Raw genomic sequence first — 19,807 nt, 5'->3', positions numbered from 1 at the left:
TTCAATTCCTGGCCAGGGAACATGTCTGGATTGTGGGATAGGTTCCCAGTTGGGGGCGTGCCCAATACTTCTTGCTTTGATTTCTTACCCCAAATTACTTTTGCACCTGTCTTCCCCCAACCACCTTAGGCCAAGCTACCATTGTCTGTTTCCTGGACTGCCTTCCTGGCCTCCCTACTTCTCTATCCTCCCCACATCATTCCCATACAACAACCTTGTCGCTACCTTTCTGCAGACTACACTTATAATAATAATAAAGGCCAAAATTCTTGAAGTATCTTGTGACTTTCTGAAGGATCTAGTTCTGTTCACATCTTCACCCTCAGTTCCTATCAGTCTCCCTCTCTGTGCTCCTGCTGCGCTGGCATTCTTTCAGTTCCTCAGATGCACCATGCCCTTTTTTACCTTGGGCCTTTGTATATGCTGTTCCTGAGTCCACAATACTCTACCCTCACCACTTTCCCTCCTAATTAACTCATCCATCCCTTAGATAACAGGTACCAGACCAGCCAGTTTTCCCTTTGATATGTCTTACTGTGTTCTGATCATCTACATCTGCTGTGTAGCATGTCTTAGTCTCTGACTATGTATTTGTATAATTATTTGCTTTGTCTCTTTCTTGTGATGATAAGCTCCATGGGGCAGAGACCATGAGTCTTTCTTAACATTTATTCTAGGGCTAATTCTGGCATCTGACATATAGTAGTCACCCAATGTAGGCAGCTGACAATTCTGATATATGCCTGAGTATATACAATGATTATGATAAAACTCATGCTCCCTGCTCCAACTTGTGCATGACTGGCAGGAGGAATGACTCTCAATCCCAAAGGCAGACATATTTCTTCCCCAAGGAGACCTGCTAGAGATTAGCAAGTGTCTTTCTAACCCACACTTAGAAAGCCTGGGCAGGAAGAGTAAAAGAAGAGCATCCAATACACTTTTAAGAGTGCTTCTTATAAAGTTAGAACCTTAAAACCAAACAATGCCTACACACTTAAGAGTTCCAGATACTCTCCTGTATCAAATTGAGCCTCTGTATTAGAAAGCAACACGGGATACAGCAATGTACACCTGGATGACTGGCAGCTGGCTGTATGACTCTTGTTTCCTGAAACTCTTTTGAAAACAAAAGATCTATCCCAAGAGGACAACCCTCTGGGCAAACCATTCTTTATAAACAAACAATAGCTCTATATGCAGACACAAAGATGCCAATAACTTCCAGTAATATTATTAGCAACAATAACAAACCTCAATACCAGTAAATATAAAATTTTTTCCTCTAGGGAGTCTAAGCAGTATTAAAGACATTCTCTTACTGGTTTTTCCCAAATTTCTGTGTTAACAGATCATCTGAACATTAGGAAGCCAACTGCAAAGATAAAGAAACCAAGGCACAGAGTTTCAAATGATTCTCGAAGAGACCGTTAACATAAAAATAGAATGAGAAGTCAATAGATGTTCATGAACTGACTTTCCAACCCAATGTATGTACTTGCACAGGTCAATGAAATCCCATAGAGGAGACAAAGAAGTCATGGCTACAGGCAGTACACTGGTCCCTAATAGCACGCTCTCCTAGTAGCTGGAACCCAAGACCCACACCCACCTCCCACCTTATACTTGTCTGAAGATTAGAATTGATCAGTTTTATTAAAAGCAGATTCCTAGGACCCACACTCACTGAATCAGAGTTTCCAGAGAAATGGGCTGGTAACATGTATTTAATAAGCAGCTTGGGAGAGTCCTAACTGGGAAATGTTATCCTAAAGGTCCAGGTACAACAACATGGGAAGAGACCAATGGCTAAAGGGCACAAATGAGAGACTTCTGTGAGTGTTTCTGGCCTTGATGCCAGGTGACAATTTCAGAAGAGGCAAGTGGTGTGCCCCTGGAGACGCTATGAGAAACTCCAAACACTAGGCAGCCCAGCTGCACTAAAACAGATACCTCTCCTCAGCTTGGTGGGCTGAAACAGCCTAGAAACAATCAGAACCACTCCGATGCCCAGAGAATGGGTAAGAAGTGAGTCAGACCCACAAGGCAAATGTCAGAACTGGCAGAGGGAAGGAGGTGGAGCTGCGATGTTTATGGTTCAAATCACCCCATAAACCAGAAAGGAAGAGTTTGAGAAGGGATATTTGGTATAGGGAGGATTCAGTGTGAGCTGAGATCCTAATAACACTTTTTTATCAGTAATAATGATGGCAGCACCTTGTTGGCTGAGCATGACACAAAGCACTTTGCTTGCATCATCTCATTTACTGCATTCATTTAATAAGTGATTTTATTAGACACCTGCTCCCTGTGCCAGGCAGGGCTCCACCCAGCAGGCAGAGTGATTGTAGCAGATGCTTCAGTTTCGTGGACAGGTCTGCTCATTTGCATTATCCCCCTTCCAGCGCCTGCCAAGTCTCTTTTTCATGTTAAGGATTTTGTGAGGCAGAACTGGATCCCTCAGCCTGAAGTGGAGGAGAGCTACTTCTGCTGGGGGCAACAGAAAGGGGAATGTGTAGATAAACACTGCAGTCTCCCAATTTTCAGAGGGATACATCTGAGAACTTTCTACGCAGTTCCTTAGAGAGGCCTCAGGGAACTAATTCCAGTTACCAAGAGTATTCAGTTATACACCTATGGTCAGCACTTCCTCCTCCTATGTGCCTGCTTCCCCAGGTTACCACCCTGTACCCAAGGCCTCCCGTGAGGCTCTGATTTACGGAGGAACCTAATGTAAGAAAGTGAGCAATGTAACTAAGGAGACACAATCCCTGTCTCTCTGGAGCCTTCAGACAGGGACAGAAAAAAAAAAAAGGTAATATACAAATGAAGAGTTAGTTCAGGTGCAGGTGCAGTTAAGGGCCCAGGGATCACAGAGTAATGTTGAGGGAAGCTGGCTAATTTGAATGAAAGATGAATATCTGATGACTATTAAATAAGGGCCTTATTGCACTGAGCTCTGTGATATTACATCTGATGCTTGGCCTTCCAACATTTTAGCTCTTAGATCATAAATCAGGATAGCTCTAAAAACAAGAGAACTTAAAGAAAAGCACAGAGGACTTGGGCAGGCATTAATATTAAACAAGCCTAAATGTTACATGAGCCTAGTAAAAGTTTTCTATCTCTCCCAAAATGTTAAAAAATTATGTGTCTTCTATCTTCCGCTGCTCTGCTGGCTTTTTCATTGCTACCATCACTTCCCACAAGGAAAGTGCTTTAGCCCCCAAGATGTCTCCTCACAACACACACTGCTTAGAGCGGTCTTTTAAAGACGTAATCTGAGAATGCCATTCTTATTTATAACCCCTCAATGGCTTCTCTCTGGACTTCAACAAAATCTGAAATCCACGCCCTGGGTACCAGGTCATGTGCAGTCTGGCCACAGTCAACTTTTCTGACATCACATTCTCTCCGCAATTCAGCATACACCTGCCTTCCAGACCTTTGTCTGAGTCTTGAATAAGCAGCACCTCTGTATCTGCTATTCCCAGAGGTCATATGTTAGTTAGGATTCTCACTGTCATTTCATTTAAAAGCAAACAGCAAATGCCAAACATGCTTCGACATAAAGCTGTCCTTACTGACATGGTCTTGGCACAAGATAAATAAAACCTGGATCAGTATCTCTCTGAGGGGCAAGGGTAGATTAGTGATCAGAAGTCAAATCTACACTCAAAGAAAGAGATGTCTAGGACACAAATTCTGGTTTTAAGCATCATCTGACCCTGTAAAATTCACCTTTAATACTTGCTTTCTGATCCTAACTGACCCAAACCATAAGAGCTGCGGGTATCATCGAAAATGCCTTTTAAGTTTCCTTCAATTAACAAAAAAAATTAAAAATAAATTCATTTTCTCACTCTACTACTATTCCTGTTTACCTCAACTTAAGCTACAACAGCTAACCAAACAAAAACAACAACCTAAAAACAGAGAAAGTAAAATTACATCATACGAGTGCAGAGATTTTAACAAATTTATTATGCCTCCATATCACGAATAGTATACTATTCTTTTACTTATGAACAATTTCTTGATTTAAAAATCTCAATAGGGGCTAAATGGGTGAAAATTTGGACATCAAAAACAATATTTTTTAAATCACCCACCATCATCCCACCTAAAAGTAACCACCAATATAGTATTGATTTATGTCTTTCCAGTAAGTTTCTGTATATAATTATTGTATATAGTAACCAAAAATAGGATCACATAACTGTTTTTTTTCCATGTATACATAGATCATGTATCCATGTTAATACTCTCCTAAAACATAGTTTTAAACATCCATTATGCAGATTGGCATTTCTCAAGTGGGTAGTGATATGTCCCTTAAGGAGCATTTAGAAAATTTGGAGGCTATCTGTGATTGTCTCAAAGGCTGGGGGAGCTTACTAGCATTTGGTGGGCTTGAGCCAAAGCTGCTAGAGCCCCCAGGGTGTGTGGGCAGTCCCAAGCAAGAAAGAATTGTCCATATCCCACATGATGTCCAAATACCCTCTGGGAATGTTAGAGCCTTAGATCATTTACCCTCAGTACAATCTGAACCAGAAAACTATGAGGACGAGTGGATGAAATAGAAATACCCAGAGTACATGCGTAAGGAGGAAGAGATTGGATTGAATTGCCTCAAAGGTTCCACCCTGAGCCACTATCCTATGATTTCACCACATACAGAAATCCAGACATGATTTTCTATCTAGTTCTCTCAAAGTTATCAATTATCCATTATATGCCTATCTTCTTCCATGATCAAATAACTGGAAAATTTACATTCTAATTTTCATTTTAGTTAAGCATTTCAATTCCAATGCCTAGGCAGCTTTTATCCTTAAGCACAAACCAACAAAACTTTATAATGGATGTACCTACAAATATTTTTAGACAATTGAGATGGTGGCAGAGTAGGTGGAATTTACACTCAATTCCTCCCAGGAGCAAACCATAAATACAACTAAATTATGGAACAATCAACATAAATTACTAAAAGAAGACTAACTAAACAGAAGTCTTATAACCAAGGATTTACAGAAGAAGCCACATTTAGACTGGTAGGAAGGGGATAGACATAAAAAAGGTCTGGCCCCGCACGCGCATCTGTCAGTTGAGAATATGAAGGGATATTTCAGCTGCCAAGTTCCCCTGAAAGAGCAAGAGATCTCAATCCCATGCCAGCTTCTCAGCCCAGAGCACCAGGGCTGGGAAGAGTAGCTCACATAATCTGACTTTAAAAGTCAGCTGGGATTTCATCCACCAGGGAAAGATGGGAGTCTGCTAGAAATCCAAGTAGCCTCTTGAAAGGCCAGCAAACATCTCATTCACAGCCACTCACCCTGGGCTCCAGCAGTGGGAAGACAGCTCAGAGCAGATGGAGGTCATACAGGGAGAGACTGTGTTGTGTTGCTTTAGGGAGAGAGCTGAAAGGACAGCTGCCAAGGTTGCTGTGCTGGGTCCCTCTCTAACACCGCCCACAGACACCATCTTTCTTGGATCAACCATTCTCCTTCATACAACATCAGTCTAAAGGAATGCACTAGCCCTCCCGACTCCCTGAAGCCCTGCTGAGCTCACACCCTCCAGAGGAATCTGCTGGCTGTGGCCAGCCAGGGCCCATGGTACAGACTTTTTTAGAGGGCTCTTGAGGGGGTCTGGGTAGTCTCAGAAGCTGTAAGAGGTGCACAAGGAAAGACTGAGCTGTGCGGCTCTAGGGCAAGGGCCATTTTTCCCCCTCTGCATGCCCTGGTGCCTCTCCAATGAGAGATCTACTAGCCCCACCCTTCTGACTCCCTGTCACCCCACCCTTGCGGAGGAGACAGCTGGCTGTGGCAAGCCTGGGCCTGCTGAGCACACTTTCTTGGAATGCTCTCAAGAAGTTCCAGGCAAAACCAAAAGCTGTCAGAGACACACAGGAAGAGACTGTCATGTGACTCTGTCGAGAGCCATATTTCCCCCTCACCCTTGATCAGCATCACTGTTCCTGGGTAGAGTGCTCTCTCCACACAGCCAAAAATCATGGTCTCTTTTAGCCTGATGAACTTGGCTGGCCTGGCCCTAAAGACTCCCTGAGATTCTGCCCTAGCCACCATGGTCTGCTTACCTTCGGCAGGTGGCATCTGGCCTTTGTGCACACTGAGAATTTTTGCTGAGTGGACTCAGACCCACCAGTGGTACTAAGTTTGGATCTGTATCAATCTGGTGAACACCATCCACCTTTACCTGGTTACTCAATGCAAACCTAACTTACACTACTGGCATACTGCCAGAGGCTCTTTCGGTAACTGAGCCTGTCAGTCAGCAAGTGGAGGTAACTTGGGCGTTTTGCTGAACTGCCCCCAGGATCAGTGTTGGTGGAAGCCAGACTCGGCCCCTTCCATGCAAACCCAGGACCAGCAGAGGCCCCCACAAACTACGGATTGCTTTATAGCTCCAAACAGGTAGCCCAGGACTTGTTACCAAACAGGTAACCACAGGCTGCACTTGAAGCAACACATCTGATGGCAGGCCACATCAGCATGACCCAATTAAGTCTACCAGCAGCTTACCCAACAGGGGATCTCATCAGGCACCAGACCCTGCTGGGAAAAATTAAGCATCATCGAGTCAGCAGCCACACAGCAGCTCATATACTGTCCAGGAAGTGCAGAGAGTTCCAAACAAGATGAACCCAAAGAAACCCAAACCAAGATACATCATAATTAAAATGGCAAAGGTAAATGACAAAGAGAAAATCTTAAAAGCAGCAAGAGAAAGACAGTTAGTTGCCTACAAGGGAGCTCCCAGAAGACTGTCTGTCACCTGATTTCTCAATGGAAACATTTCAGGCCAGAAGGAATTAGCAGGAAATATTCAAAGTGATGAAAAGCAAGGACCTACAACCAAGACGACTTTACCCAGCAAGGCTATCATTTAAAATTGAAGGAGAAATGAAGGACTTCTTAGACAAGAAAAAGCTCAAGGAGTTCATTACCACCAAACCAGAACTATAAGAAATGCTAAAATGTCTTCTTTAAGAAGAAAGAAGGAACAGAGGAACATATTTATAAAAAAATAAAATGGTAATAAATATGTACCTATTAATAATCACTTTCAATGTAAATGGAGTAAATGCTTCAATTAAAAGACATAGGGTGGCTGAATTGTTAAGAAAATAAGATCCTGTCTACAGGATCTTATTTTCTTAAATAAGAAAATAATATGCTGTCTACAAGAGAGCCACCTCAGAACGAAAGACACAAAGAAGGAAAGTGAAGGGATGGAAAATGATATTTTGTACAAATGGAAACAAACAAAAAATAAAAACAAAATGAGGTAGCAATACTTACATCAGACAAAACACTTTAAAACAAAACTATATTAAGAGACAGTAAAGCACATTACATAATGATAAAGGGATCGGTCCAAATAGAGGACCAAACCCCTGTAAACATTTATGTACCCAACAAAAGAGTACCTAAATATATATAGCAAATCTTGATGGATGTAAAGGGAGAAATCGACAGTAATACAGTTATAGGAGGGGATTTTAATATCCCATTGACATCAATGGCTAGATATTCCAGACAGAAAATCAGGGAGAAATCAGTGGCCTTAAATGACACACTAGACGAGAAGGATTTAAGTGATAATTTTAGAGCATTTAACCTCAAAACAGCAGAATATACATTCTATTCAAGTACACATGGAATATTTTCTAAGATAGACCACGTATTAGGGCACAAAAAAAGTCTCAATAAATTGAAGAAGACTGAACCTGTCAAGCATCTTTTCTGACCACAATGGGATGAAACTGGAAATCAATTACAAGAAAAAAAATGGAAAATGCACACATGGAGGCTAAATAACATATTACTAAACAATGAGTGGGTTAACAGTGAGATCAAGGAAGAAGTAAAAAAATACCTTGAGACAAAAGAAAATGTAAATACAACAACCCAAAATCTATGGAACACAGTAAAAGCAGTTCTAAGAAAGAATTACATAGCATTATAGGCCTACCTCAACAAACAAACAAATCTCAAACAATCTAACCTTACACCTAAGGGAAACAGAAAAAATAAAAACAAACAAAACCCAAAGAGAGTATAAGGAAGGAAATTCTAAAGATCAGAGCTGAAATGAATGAAATGAAGTCTAAAAGACAATACGAAAGATCAATACAACCAAGAGCTTCTTCTTTAAAAAGATAACAAGATTGATAAACCTTTAACCAGACTCATCAAGAAAAAAAGAGAGAAGACCCAAATATATAAAATCAGAAATAAAATGGAAAAGAAAAAAACTGACACCACAGAAATACAAACAATTATAAGAAAATATTATGAACAACTATTTGTCAACACATTTCACAGCTGGGAATAAATGGATAAATTCCCAGAAACACACAGTCTTTCAAAACTGAATCAAGAAAAAAACAGAAAATTCAAACAGACCAATTACAACTGACAAAATCAAAGCAGTAATCAAAACTCCAAACACACTAAAGTCCTGGACCGGATGGCTTCAAAGGTGAATTTTACCAAACATTCAAAGAACTAACACCTATCCTTCTCAAACTATTCCAAAAAAGTCACATTTTACAAGGCCAGTATTATTCTAATTCCAAAACCAGATAAAGACAGTACAAAGGAAAAAATTTTAGGACAATATTCCTGACGAATATAGATGAAAAATCCTCAACAAAATATATATTAACACACTGAATTCAGCAATACATCGAAAAGATCATATACTATGATAAAGTGAGATTTACTCCTGTGATTCAAGGTTGGTAAATATCTGCAAATCAATTAACATGATACCCCATATACACAAAATAAAAATCATATGGTCATTTCAACAGATGCAGAAAAAGCATTTGACAAAATCCAGCACCCATTTATGAAGAAACACTCTCAGCAAAATGGGAATAGAGGGAACATACCTCAACATAATAAAAGCTATACATGACAAACCACCAGCTAAACCACAACAGAGGAAAACTAAAACCATTTCCCTTAAGATCAGGAACAAGACAGGGATGTCCATTTTCACCACTCTCATTCAGCATAGCACTGGAAGTTCTAGCCCTAGTAACCAGGCAAGGAGAAGAAATAAAAGGCATCCAAATTGGAAAGGAAGAAGTAAAGCTATCTTATTTACAGATGACATGATACTGTATGTAGAGAATGTTAAACATTCCTCAAAAAAACTACTAGAACTGACAAGTGACTTCAGTAAAGTGGCAGGATACAAAATAAATATTCATAAATTCAGTACAGCAATAATGAACTAACAGAAAGGGAAACTAAGAAATCCTATTAACATTTGCTTAAAAACAAAAAACAACAAAACAGAAAAAAACAACCCTATGAATAAACAGAACCAAGGAGGTAAAAGACCTGTACTCAGAAAATTGTAAGACATTGAAGAAAGAAATTGAAAATACACATAATGGAAGCATATACTGTACTCCTAGATATAAAAAATTAATATTGTTAAAATGTGCATACTACCCAAATCAATCTATGGATCTGATACTATTTCTATCAAAACAACAGTGGTGCTTTTCACAGAACTGGAACAAATAATCCAAAAATTTATATGGAGCCACAGCAATCTTGAATAAAAAGAACAAAGTAGGAGGTATCATGCTACCTGATACCAATTTGTACTACAAGATTATAGTGATCAAAAGAGTGTGATACTGGCATAAAAACAGACATGTAGATCAGTGAAACAGAATAGAGAGCACAGAAATAAACCCACATCTATATGGTCAATTAATGTTTGACAAAGGAGGCAAGAACATACAATGGTGTAAAGACAATCTATTCAATAAATAGCGTCAGAAAAATTGGACAGATACTAGCCAAATAGTAAAACTAGACTACCATCTTACATCATATACAAGGATAAACTCAAAATAAATTAAAGAGTTAAATGTATGACTCAAAGCCATATAATTCCTAGAAGAAAATACAGGGAGTAAAAACTGACATTTCTTTAGCAATATTTTTTTCTGACATATCTCTTTGGGCAAGGGAAATTTAAAAAAGTTTAAAATGCACAGCAAAGGAAACTATCAACAAAACAAAAAGACAACATACAGAATATGAGAAGATATTTGTTAATGACATATCTGATAAGGCATTAATATCCCAAATTTATAAATAACTCTTGTTATACAACACCAAAAAAACACACAATCTAATTTAAAAAATGGACAGACCTGAATAGACACTTATTCAAAGACAACATGCAGATGGCCAATAAGTACGAAAAGATGCTCAATGTAACTAATCATCAGAGAGATGCAAATTAAAACCACAATGAGATATCACCTCACACCTGCAGAATGGCTATCATCAATAAATCTACAAACCACAAGTGTTGGCTGGGATGTAGAGAAAAGAGAACCCTCATGCACTGTTTGTGGGGAAGCAGATTGGTGCAGCCACTATGGAAAACTGTATGGAGTGTCCTCCAAAAATTAAAAATCGAACTGCCTTATGACCCAGTAATTCTACTTCTGGGTATATTTCTGAAGAAACTCTAAACACCAGTTTGAAAAAAATATAGGCACCCCTGTGCTCATTGCAGCATTATTTACAATAGCCAAGATTTGGAAGCAGCCCAAGTACCCATCAATAAACAAATTGATTTTAAAAAGTGGTGGTTTATATGTGCACAAGGGAATATTACTGGGCCATAGAGAATAATAAATAGTTACCATTTCTAACAGCATGGATAGACCTACATGGTATTATGTTAAGTGAAATAAATCAGTAAAAGAAAGACAAATACCATATATTTTCACTTATATTTGAACTATAAAGAACAAAGTAAAAGTACAAACAAAATTAAAGCAGACTCATAGATATGGAGAACAGACTGATGTTGCCAGAGGGGAAAGGTGTTCGGGGACTGGGTGAAAAGGTAAAGAGATTAGGAAGAACAAAGGGGTAGTTACAAAAACAGTCACAGAGGTTAAAGTGCAGCATAAGAAATATAGTCAATAATATTGTAATAACTCTAATAATATAGAATATATTATATATTGTAATAATTAGAATATTATAATATTCTATGTTGTAATAATAGAATATTGTAATAATTAGAATATTGTAATATTCTATATTGTAATATTCTAATTATTACAATATAGAATGGTGCCAAATGAGTACAGGAAATACTGGAAGGAATACTTTGTACAGCATATGATTGTCTAACCACCATGCTATGCACATAAAACTAAAACAAAATATTTTTAAAATACCATTATCTCAAAAATATATCTTAAAATGATTCTTACTATAGTATCCAGAAATATAAATCATAGAAGTAACCAAAGTACCCAATAATTTGGAATTAGTTAAATAAATAATGGTATAGCCACAGAATGGAATATTTCACAGCTATTAATATTTGAGACTATTTCAGAATATGGAAACATTTTTGTATACAAATATATAAGAAGAAAATTTAAAAACTGACAGAAGCACTGAGTAGCCATTGTCTCCTTGGGAAGATAAAGAGTAGGTTGAAGAATAGCCTCAATCCTATAGCCTCCAGAACACCGCACATTTAACCAGCTGGTTCAAGTTCTAAATTAGACTTAAGTTTATATACATTCTATCTCCTATAAGTCATTATTAAAATTTCTCTCAAATGTATTCCAAGTTAGGCTAAGAAGCTTTCCGAGATATTGAGCTAGAAAGAACAGAGTTTTTTGTTCAATGTTCTAGAAATATTACTTCTAACACATGTCTGTCATGTCACTGATTTATAAAACATAGTCCCTATAGGAAATTGTAAGTTATGCCATTTGTTGAGTACATAAGGATGGACAGGTATAAACTAGGCCCTATACCCTCCAAGGCCACCCCATCTAGTGTGAGGGAGGACTAATAAACAGATGTATATAGCAATGTGGTGAATGCACTGAGAGGGAGACGTTTAGGGAAGGGCCAATGTCCAACAATGGGCTTAGAAAGGGGAGAAAGTGGGGCTTTGAAAAAATCGTATGTTAGATTATTTTTTATGGAAAATCAAATTTGTTCACCTTAACCATAAATGAGATTACCAGCCTTAGGATAATTCACCCACTTCTTTATTATTCACCTTATATACAAAGATTATATTGTCAGAATGCATCATTCTGGTCTAGCTTTATACTCTGGGACCTGCTTAAAATAAATAGTGCTTTTAACAGATTCAAACCCTCATGCATCAGGAAGCTCCTTTCAGACAAAATTCTTTTCCATGTCTGCATTAAATAGTAACAACAACATTAATATGTACACTACAATGGTAACAGTGGTTAATTCTGGGTGGTAAAATAAGAAATGTTTATGTCCTTGGGGTTTTCTGTATTTGATATAACCATGTTTCACTCATTTTATTATTTGTAATGAGAGAATGTATGAGTTTCCCTTTTGTTTGTATGCCTAGTCACTATCCAATGAAAGTGCTAATAATTTATCAAGTGACCATAGTCAGACTCCAAAAATAAAAAATAAGAGAGTTCCAGTCCCAGAATAATCAAGTGCGGGCTCTTTTCCCATCCATGGTTTAAGGATTTGGTGTGGGATGTTGTGAACTCTGTATCAAGGAGGGGGAATTATTTTTATCTGTGACCACAAGAGCATGCATTATTGAGCTAAAGTCTTTCCATGTCTAATCCTTTAAACATCTAGGGTATTGAGCATTTTCAATTTAAGAGCCAGAAAGGGCCTTAGAAATCATCTGACCCAAACTCCTGTTAAGAGGGGAGGACTTAGGAATTGGAGCAAAGTGACCAGGGTCACCTGGTAGACATAAGACTCTGCACTTGTTAATTTGAATGTTTGTTCCATTCTACCAGTTTGTTTCTGCGCCCATGGAGGTGAAGGCGGAATAAGGGGTGAAAGACAGCCCTCGTATAGCTCTCTTCCTCTGTAGCATACACAAGCAAGCTATTTTAGGTCTCACTCATTACATAGCTGTACACCAGGGAGTCTTAAACATTGTCAGGACAAGCTATTTTTTTTTATCTCCACCTCATCCCCTGCTCTCCCCCCTCCCCCCGAAAAAGAGAAAAGAAAAGAAACCTTAGGACCCACTAATGAGAAAGAAGAGCACGCTGGCAGCAGGCAGAGCTCCTGCTCTGGTTCAGTCTGAGAAGGCAGGTCTTGTTTCTTGTGTCATTAAAAAAATCTCTGGGTGCTCACTCTCTTCCTCATCCTCCTCTTCATAGCAGAGTTCATTAAGACTCTGCTTACTTCTATGAAAAACACTTAAATAGGAAACAACTAGCTATTAAACACACATACAAAGTTGTCTATCTCAAAAACCAAAGATGAAAGAATTTATCCCCCATGGAAAAGTTGCTGCCAACAAAACTTCCTCTTTCCAGAGAGCAACAAAGATTTTCCTTTCATCTGGAATGTCACAAAAGTAGTCGAAGCCATCAAAGGCCATTATCCTCATTAATACCCCAATCTTCAACCCCTCTAACTGGGGACTTCTGGATGAAGAGACTAATGAACTTCAATTCACAAATGTAACCACTGCCTTAATTAGTAGTAACACAATGCTATAGAATAGCTCCTGTTTATACAGACAAGGTCTTTAACAACATTAAAGGTTTAATACTGTCATAAATTTTAATACAACAGTTTAAACACAAGTGAGTTAATCACTCTCAAAAGTAAATTTACTTATCTGGGTAAGAAGTCCCTAACTTCATTAGTATTCTCTTACATTTATAAATTCCCCTTTGCCCTATCCGAGGGTTCACAGTATTGGCATTGTCTTTAGCTATAAAAATCAATCAGACTGATACATATTCATTAAGTGACTGCTCCAAACAGATTGCTGGTGCTTGTCTTGGTTCTATTACAAAGGGAGTGAAAGGCTTAAGCAAATCACAGCCTCACTGGGCATCAAACTATAGGAAATGAGAAGGTTGTATTAAGTGATTACTAAGGTTTCACTCTTGTTCTAACTAAATGCAGTGCTATAATTATACATGTTTTGAAAAGCCCCAGGTACTGAGGCGCATGCCAGAGTAGTGAAATATACAGCCACTCCACTCAGATGCACCGGAAATCCAAGTTAAAATATACACATGCCATCTTGGAAAAGGAGGCATTAAGACAGCATCAGCCATCACTGTACTAGGGCTTAGCTCCCAGCAGCGAGAGTCCCCAGGACAAGCAGCTGCTCAGAAGAAAAGGGTTAAAGCGGGCATTACAAATCAAATACCTGCAGGAGCCAGGCAAAGAGCATAAACAAATGGACAGATTTGGGTAGGAACAGTGAAAAAAAATATGGCCCTGCTCCTTGGTTCCATCTAATTGTCTTGTAGGAATGAAGGCTCTGGGTTATCCCTATTCAAATTTTTCAAGAGAATGTTCCAAATTGGTAGAACCTGATTTTTAAATATTGAATCAGAATATTTTAAAACACTCTACAAACCAAATATATTTTCACCCTAGATATACTTACAGGACACCAAATTTGAGACCTCTGAGGTGGAGCACTGTACTGCTAAGGCAGGTAACAGGGATGAGGAAGGCGTGGCAAGCAGGAGGGATGCAGAGAAAGGGGACGGAGGGGTTGCATTGACATGTGAGTGTGGTTCTGTGGGAATCCAGAGGAGGAAGCAAACTTGGAGCAAGGAGAGGCTAGGACAGTCATTCCAAATCTTTTTTGGGCTCATGAATGCCCTATGAGATTCTGACAGGGGTGTCCAACCTTTTGGCATCTCTGGGCCACACTGGAAGAAGAAAAGTTGTCTTGGGCCACACATTAAATACACAAACACTAATGAAAACTGATGAGCAAAAAAAAAAAAAAAAAAAAAAAAAGGTTTTAAGTCAATTTACAATTTTGTGTTGGGCTGCATTCATAGCCATCCTGGGCAGCAAGTGGCCTGTGGGCCATGGATAGGACACCCCTGCTTCCCTGGAAAAATCAATGTATATGCAGTAGGCAGAATAATGGTCCCCCAAAGATGTCCCTGTCTGCATCCCTCGCTCCCTCCTTGTGTTACCTTACATGACAAAAGAAGTTTTACAGATATGATTAAGTAAGGACCTTGAGGTGTGGAGATTATGATGGATTATGTGATTCGGCCCAACCACATGAATCCCTAAAAATCAGAAGATCTTTCCCAGTCATTCTCAGAGATACTATGTTACTAGCTTTGAAATTGGAGAAGAGGCTGTGAACTGAGCAATGTAGGCAGCCTCTGAAAACTAGAAAAGGTAAAGAAATGGACTAATCCTCCCTTATCGCCTCCAGAAAGAATGAAGGCTTGCTGACACATTGACACGGGTCTCAGTGTTGGAGGTCTATCCTAAAAAACTAGAAGATTATACATTTGTGTTGTTTTAAACTACAGGTTTGTGCTCATTTTTTTATAGTAGCTTCTAAAAGCCAATATAGTATACATATATTCAAACTTTGGCGAAAACATTCATAGTCCTCCTGGAAGCTCATCCACAGACAGGGATAAAGGTTCCTTGTGCTAGAAAGAGCTGAAGGCACAAACGCTCTGAGAGCTGAAAGTATGAAGCTATTTTTAATTGGCATGTATGGAAAAATCAATGCCTACACCATAACCCAGTCAGCTCCAAGATCTCACTTCTACAGGGATGGATTCATTCTCTGAAGACAACTCTTTCAAGTGTCACTTAAATGAAACATGAGATGTTTGTCACTCACTTGACTGCTCCTTGGTACAGAAAGATGTTTCTTCCCTTTCTCTAATTGTTTATTGCTAATAACAGTCTCTCCCGATCCCTAAGAAGGTGGCATTTTACACCTGCTGAGATTTACTCTGACTTCTTTCCTTACCTTGAGCCAGGCCTAAGTCATATGTGTTCTGTTACAGTATCATGTCTCTATCAAGATCTTATTGGGCATCATCTGCCTGAACCTGGCCATATGCTGACGTAAAACGGAAGATGAAGGTTATCAGGAATGTGAGCTACCTGACTCAAAGTTGTTTTTAGCCTCAGATCTCATTTCACCAGTTCATCGAGTTTCACCATTCCTGTAATATTTTGAGATTTTTTTTTTAAGTACCATTAGACTGTCCCAGAGTGACACCACCAGGGTTGCGACAATTAACTGTAGTTTAAAGGTTACCAGCCTGGTGTAAATACTAAATCTAATAGTTACAAACAAAACTGGCCTAACATGGCTCCTGATCTGCAACTTGACACCAGATCCTGTGATTGCCACACTTGGTGCATGGAATTTCTGGAATGGAGGCTGAAGTCGTGGTGGTGGAGCAGGGGGTGGGGGGTGAACAGCAAGGTATGTGGGGTCCTGTGGAGATTTACTGAGGTATAGAGGAAGACAGGCCAGGTCTGTGTTTGTAAGAAGTGGCTAATCTGTTGGGAAGACAAGCCTGACTTAATGAGGAAGGCTGCCCCATAACCTTGTATCGGTTCCCTTTCCTGACGTGCAGAGGAGATCTAGGAACCTCCTAAATGTTACACAAACTATCGTGTGTATATGCATCTCTTTTCTCTGAAAAATGGTGTCACATGTCTTTGGGAATCTGAATAAAACTGTAATTCCCACCCCCAAAGTTAAGAATACACTGCTTCCCTATGTGTTTCCTTATAGGGAGGGGTTTTATTTCATACTTTTAGTCTCACTAGTCCTATGTGAATGATACCCACCACATAATCCTATTACATTTCTGACTTGCCCTCTGATGATAGTGATATCCCTATTTACCTTCCTCGCCATTAATGAGATATAAAGTAGTTTTAAGCTTACCAAAAATCAGGCAACTTTAAGAAGGTTAATTGCTAACCATTTTCCCCACCATCAATCAGCCTCTATGAATATCCACCTCAAAGAGCTGTCATGTCTTCCATACGTAAATAAAAATGATGAAGTATTGGCTGAATGGCTCAGTTGGCTAGAGGATCGTCCCATGCACCAAAATGCTATGGGTTCAATCCTTGGTCAGGTCTCATATCTTTGTTGTGGCTTCAATCCCCAGTCAAGGTGCAATGGGAGGACACCAACTGATGTTTCTCACATCAGTGTTTCCCTCAGTCTGTCTGTCTGTCTGTCTGTCTGTCTCTCAAATCAATAAACATATCCTTGAGTGAGGATTTAAAAAAAAAAAGAAAAAAGAATGATTTAGTTTTGTTCTTTGTTTTTTCTTTTCTTTTTTTTTCTTTTTCTACTTTTTTTTGAAATGTGCATGGGAATATAGTTGGCCTTATGCTGAGAGAGGCAGTCACCAGTCTGGTCGGGGGAGATTGGGTCATTGCTTAAATTGGTCCTAGTCAGCCTAAAATAGCGTTATTGCAATAAAGCCTCGAATAGGAAGGAGAATGTCCTGATCAGCAGACAAATAACAAGGTTGAATCTTACCTGACCTGAGGTCAAGTAAGAATAAACAGACAAGAGAGGGCAACTTGTGAAGAGAGTGACAAATGGTGCCCATCAATCCAATTGGATAGGGGATTATCTTCCTTTGGCGTCCCCTCTAACCCTCTGGAATTCTGTGATTCTAAATTTAGTATGTTGAATATTTTAAAGCACAATTACATAGCATAATCTCCTCTGTAGTTGTTGATTCATTTAGACTCTGCAACCTTAGAAAAAAATTTCTAAAGGTCATGCTCAGAAGCACAGAACTCCCTTTCCACTGAGTCAGAGCTACAATTACACTGTACACAAGATCCTACATAGACAGCTGACACAACTAGTGGTCCAATTCTTCCTCCTGTTTATTTCCAGCAGAGACTTTCCATAGACAGCTGCAGAGCCAGGCTCCCGTCAGAGTGCCAGGCCAGCCTTGCTGCGGACAGTGTTTTCCCCATGTCCTTGCCCTCAACTCATGGCTGTCTCCAGCCTGGGGCTACCTCAGGGCCTAAGGACACCACTGGATCATCACAGAAGCCACACCTGCTAGGCCATAGTCAGACATGTGTAGGTTCAAATTCTGGCTCAGCTTTTTTTACTTGTGCAGATTCCTTAGTCTCCCAGCCTCAGTTTTCTCCTCCCTAAAATGGGACTACGGGGATGTGCTGACGGCTATTTAATATTATATGCACAAAGCAACTGGCTTGACGTCTACACTGTCATCACCATCATTATCATAGAGGAAAAACCTAATTATCATTTCTTTCCAAGGGCAGGATTCTCTCTGCTTCTCTCTGAGACTTATGGCTGGTAATCTTTAAACTGAAGATGAGAAAGTAGGATATTTACATTTCTCAAACTCAGACTCAAATGATTCTCCTTCTAGGCCCCTTTAAGCACCTTCTCAGTCTACAAGGAATGCCAACAAAAATCAGAAAGCCTGGATTCTTATATGGGAGCGACAAGCACAGAGGAATGCACCCCAGGCACACCAAAGGGCCCACCTTGGTTGAAGCTGCACTGGTTCCTGGCCCCTGAACGTGTGGTTTTGTGGACTCTCATGAGCTGGCGTTCCTGCACTCCCCTGACACTCCGACTGGCTGGGCGCCACATGCTCTGTCTCCTGTAAGAAGAAACAGAAAAAGTAGATGAGCTGTCAGCAGCCATCAGTTTCACAGTATTCTTTGCTGGCGGGTAGGTCTCGTGGCAGCAGAGCAGCAACACACAGCATACTCTACCCAATGGCAGTGGGGGAGGGGACCAATGAGTGGTCCGAAATTTAAAAAGACTTTTTCTATCTGTTGGTTGCTGCAAGATAACAGAATAAAGAAAAATAAATAATATAAAACCCCTAATGTTCAAGAGGTATGATATCGCCATACCATAAAAATTTTACTATATTAAAAATGACATTATAAAAGCATGTTTCACGACTACGCCTAAAAATATAATTCCTAGAATATTTTTGGTATGGATCATTTTTGCAAAAACAAATATATGTATGAATGTTTATGCCTTCATATACTCACACAGAGCTTAAGATAATGTGAACCAAAATCTTAACAGTGAATAACTCTAAGATGGCATTTTTTTTTTTACAGATGGGGTGGGAAATTCACCTACATTTTTTACAATAAACATATATCATTGCTGTAATAAGGAATATTTAAATTAATGTGAACTAATTTTTATAAATTCCAAATGTCAAACATGCTTATCTCTTGATTGATTTCTCCTCTTCTTTCTCCCGCTCTCCCCGCCCCCCCCACACACACGCAAACACACACGATTGCCATTAGTTACACTGCATCCAAAGAAATTGCTACATTGGTCATCCCATGATGTAATCTACTAATTTACAAAAACCCCATAATGCTAAACTCTCTAGAGAATATCATAAACACACCCAAGCTAAAATGAGTCTAGATTCAATACAACTATACACACATCAAAAATGAAAGATCTATATATGTTCAGCAGTTGAACCAGTATAGTCTTTGAGCCACGTCCCAGTTTCAGACAAGAAAGAGTTCTATTTGTAGACACTGGTTCCCTAGACTTAGTAGCTGCTGTGAAAAAATCTACAGCTACCCAAGTGCTGGTCAGCCCCAAAAAGCAGTTTCCAAGTGAGATAAACTCTGCTTGCTGTTTGCTAAGTAGGCCTCAGTTTCCTTGTCTGAAAAATGGGGATGATATGCTAACCTCACAGGTTGCTGAGCAAGACCTTATTCGAACCCCTTTCATTGCCTGTCAACTGGAGGCATACAGTAAATGGGAACTATTGATGATGGTATTATTCCTTTTATAAAATCCCCTTGAAGCTCAATATTCTAAAACCAGTGTTAAGGATGAATTCAGCACAAGAAAACCTATTTTTGTGGTGAAATGCTTATTTCAGGTTTCCATACAAACGGTATTATTTTATACATCATATTTAAAAGCCCCA

The 19,807-nt window shown here is 39.3% G+C and overlaps 1 protein-coding gene across 4 annotated transcripts in view; it reads right to left on the bottom strand.

Annotated features, from left to right (window-relative positions):
• The window catches only part of FAM13C (family with sequence similarity 13 member C), a 121,091-nt gene that overhangs the window by 56,037 nt on the left and 45,247 nt on the right, over positions 1-19,807 (bottom strand). For all 4 annotated transcript variants that reach the window (XM_054572760.1, XM_054572759.1, XM_054572757.1 and 1 more), the window contains one exon: positions 18,366-18,484. In XM_054572760.1, coding sequence (XP_054428735.1) covers positions 18,366-18,484 — 119 coding nt within the window. The remainder of the gene's footprint in view (positions 1-18,365; positions 18,485-19,807) is intronic.

Source organism: Pteronotus mesoamericanus, unplaced genomic scaffold (genome assembly GCF_021234165.1).
Source record: "Pteronotus mesoamericanus isolate MK-2021 breed Mesoamerican mustached bat unplaced genomic scaffold, CSHL_Meso_final contig_24, whole genome shotgun sequence".
NCBI lineage: Eukaryota > Metazoa > Chordata > Mammalia > Chiroptera > Mormoopidae > Pteronotus > Pteronotus mesoamericanus.
Note: the sequence above shows the minus strand (reverse complement) of the source record. Positions and strands in the feature narration are given on the sequence as shown.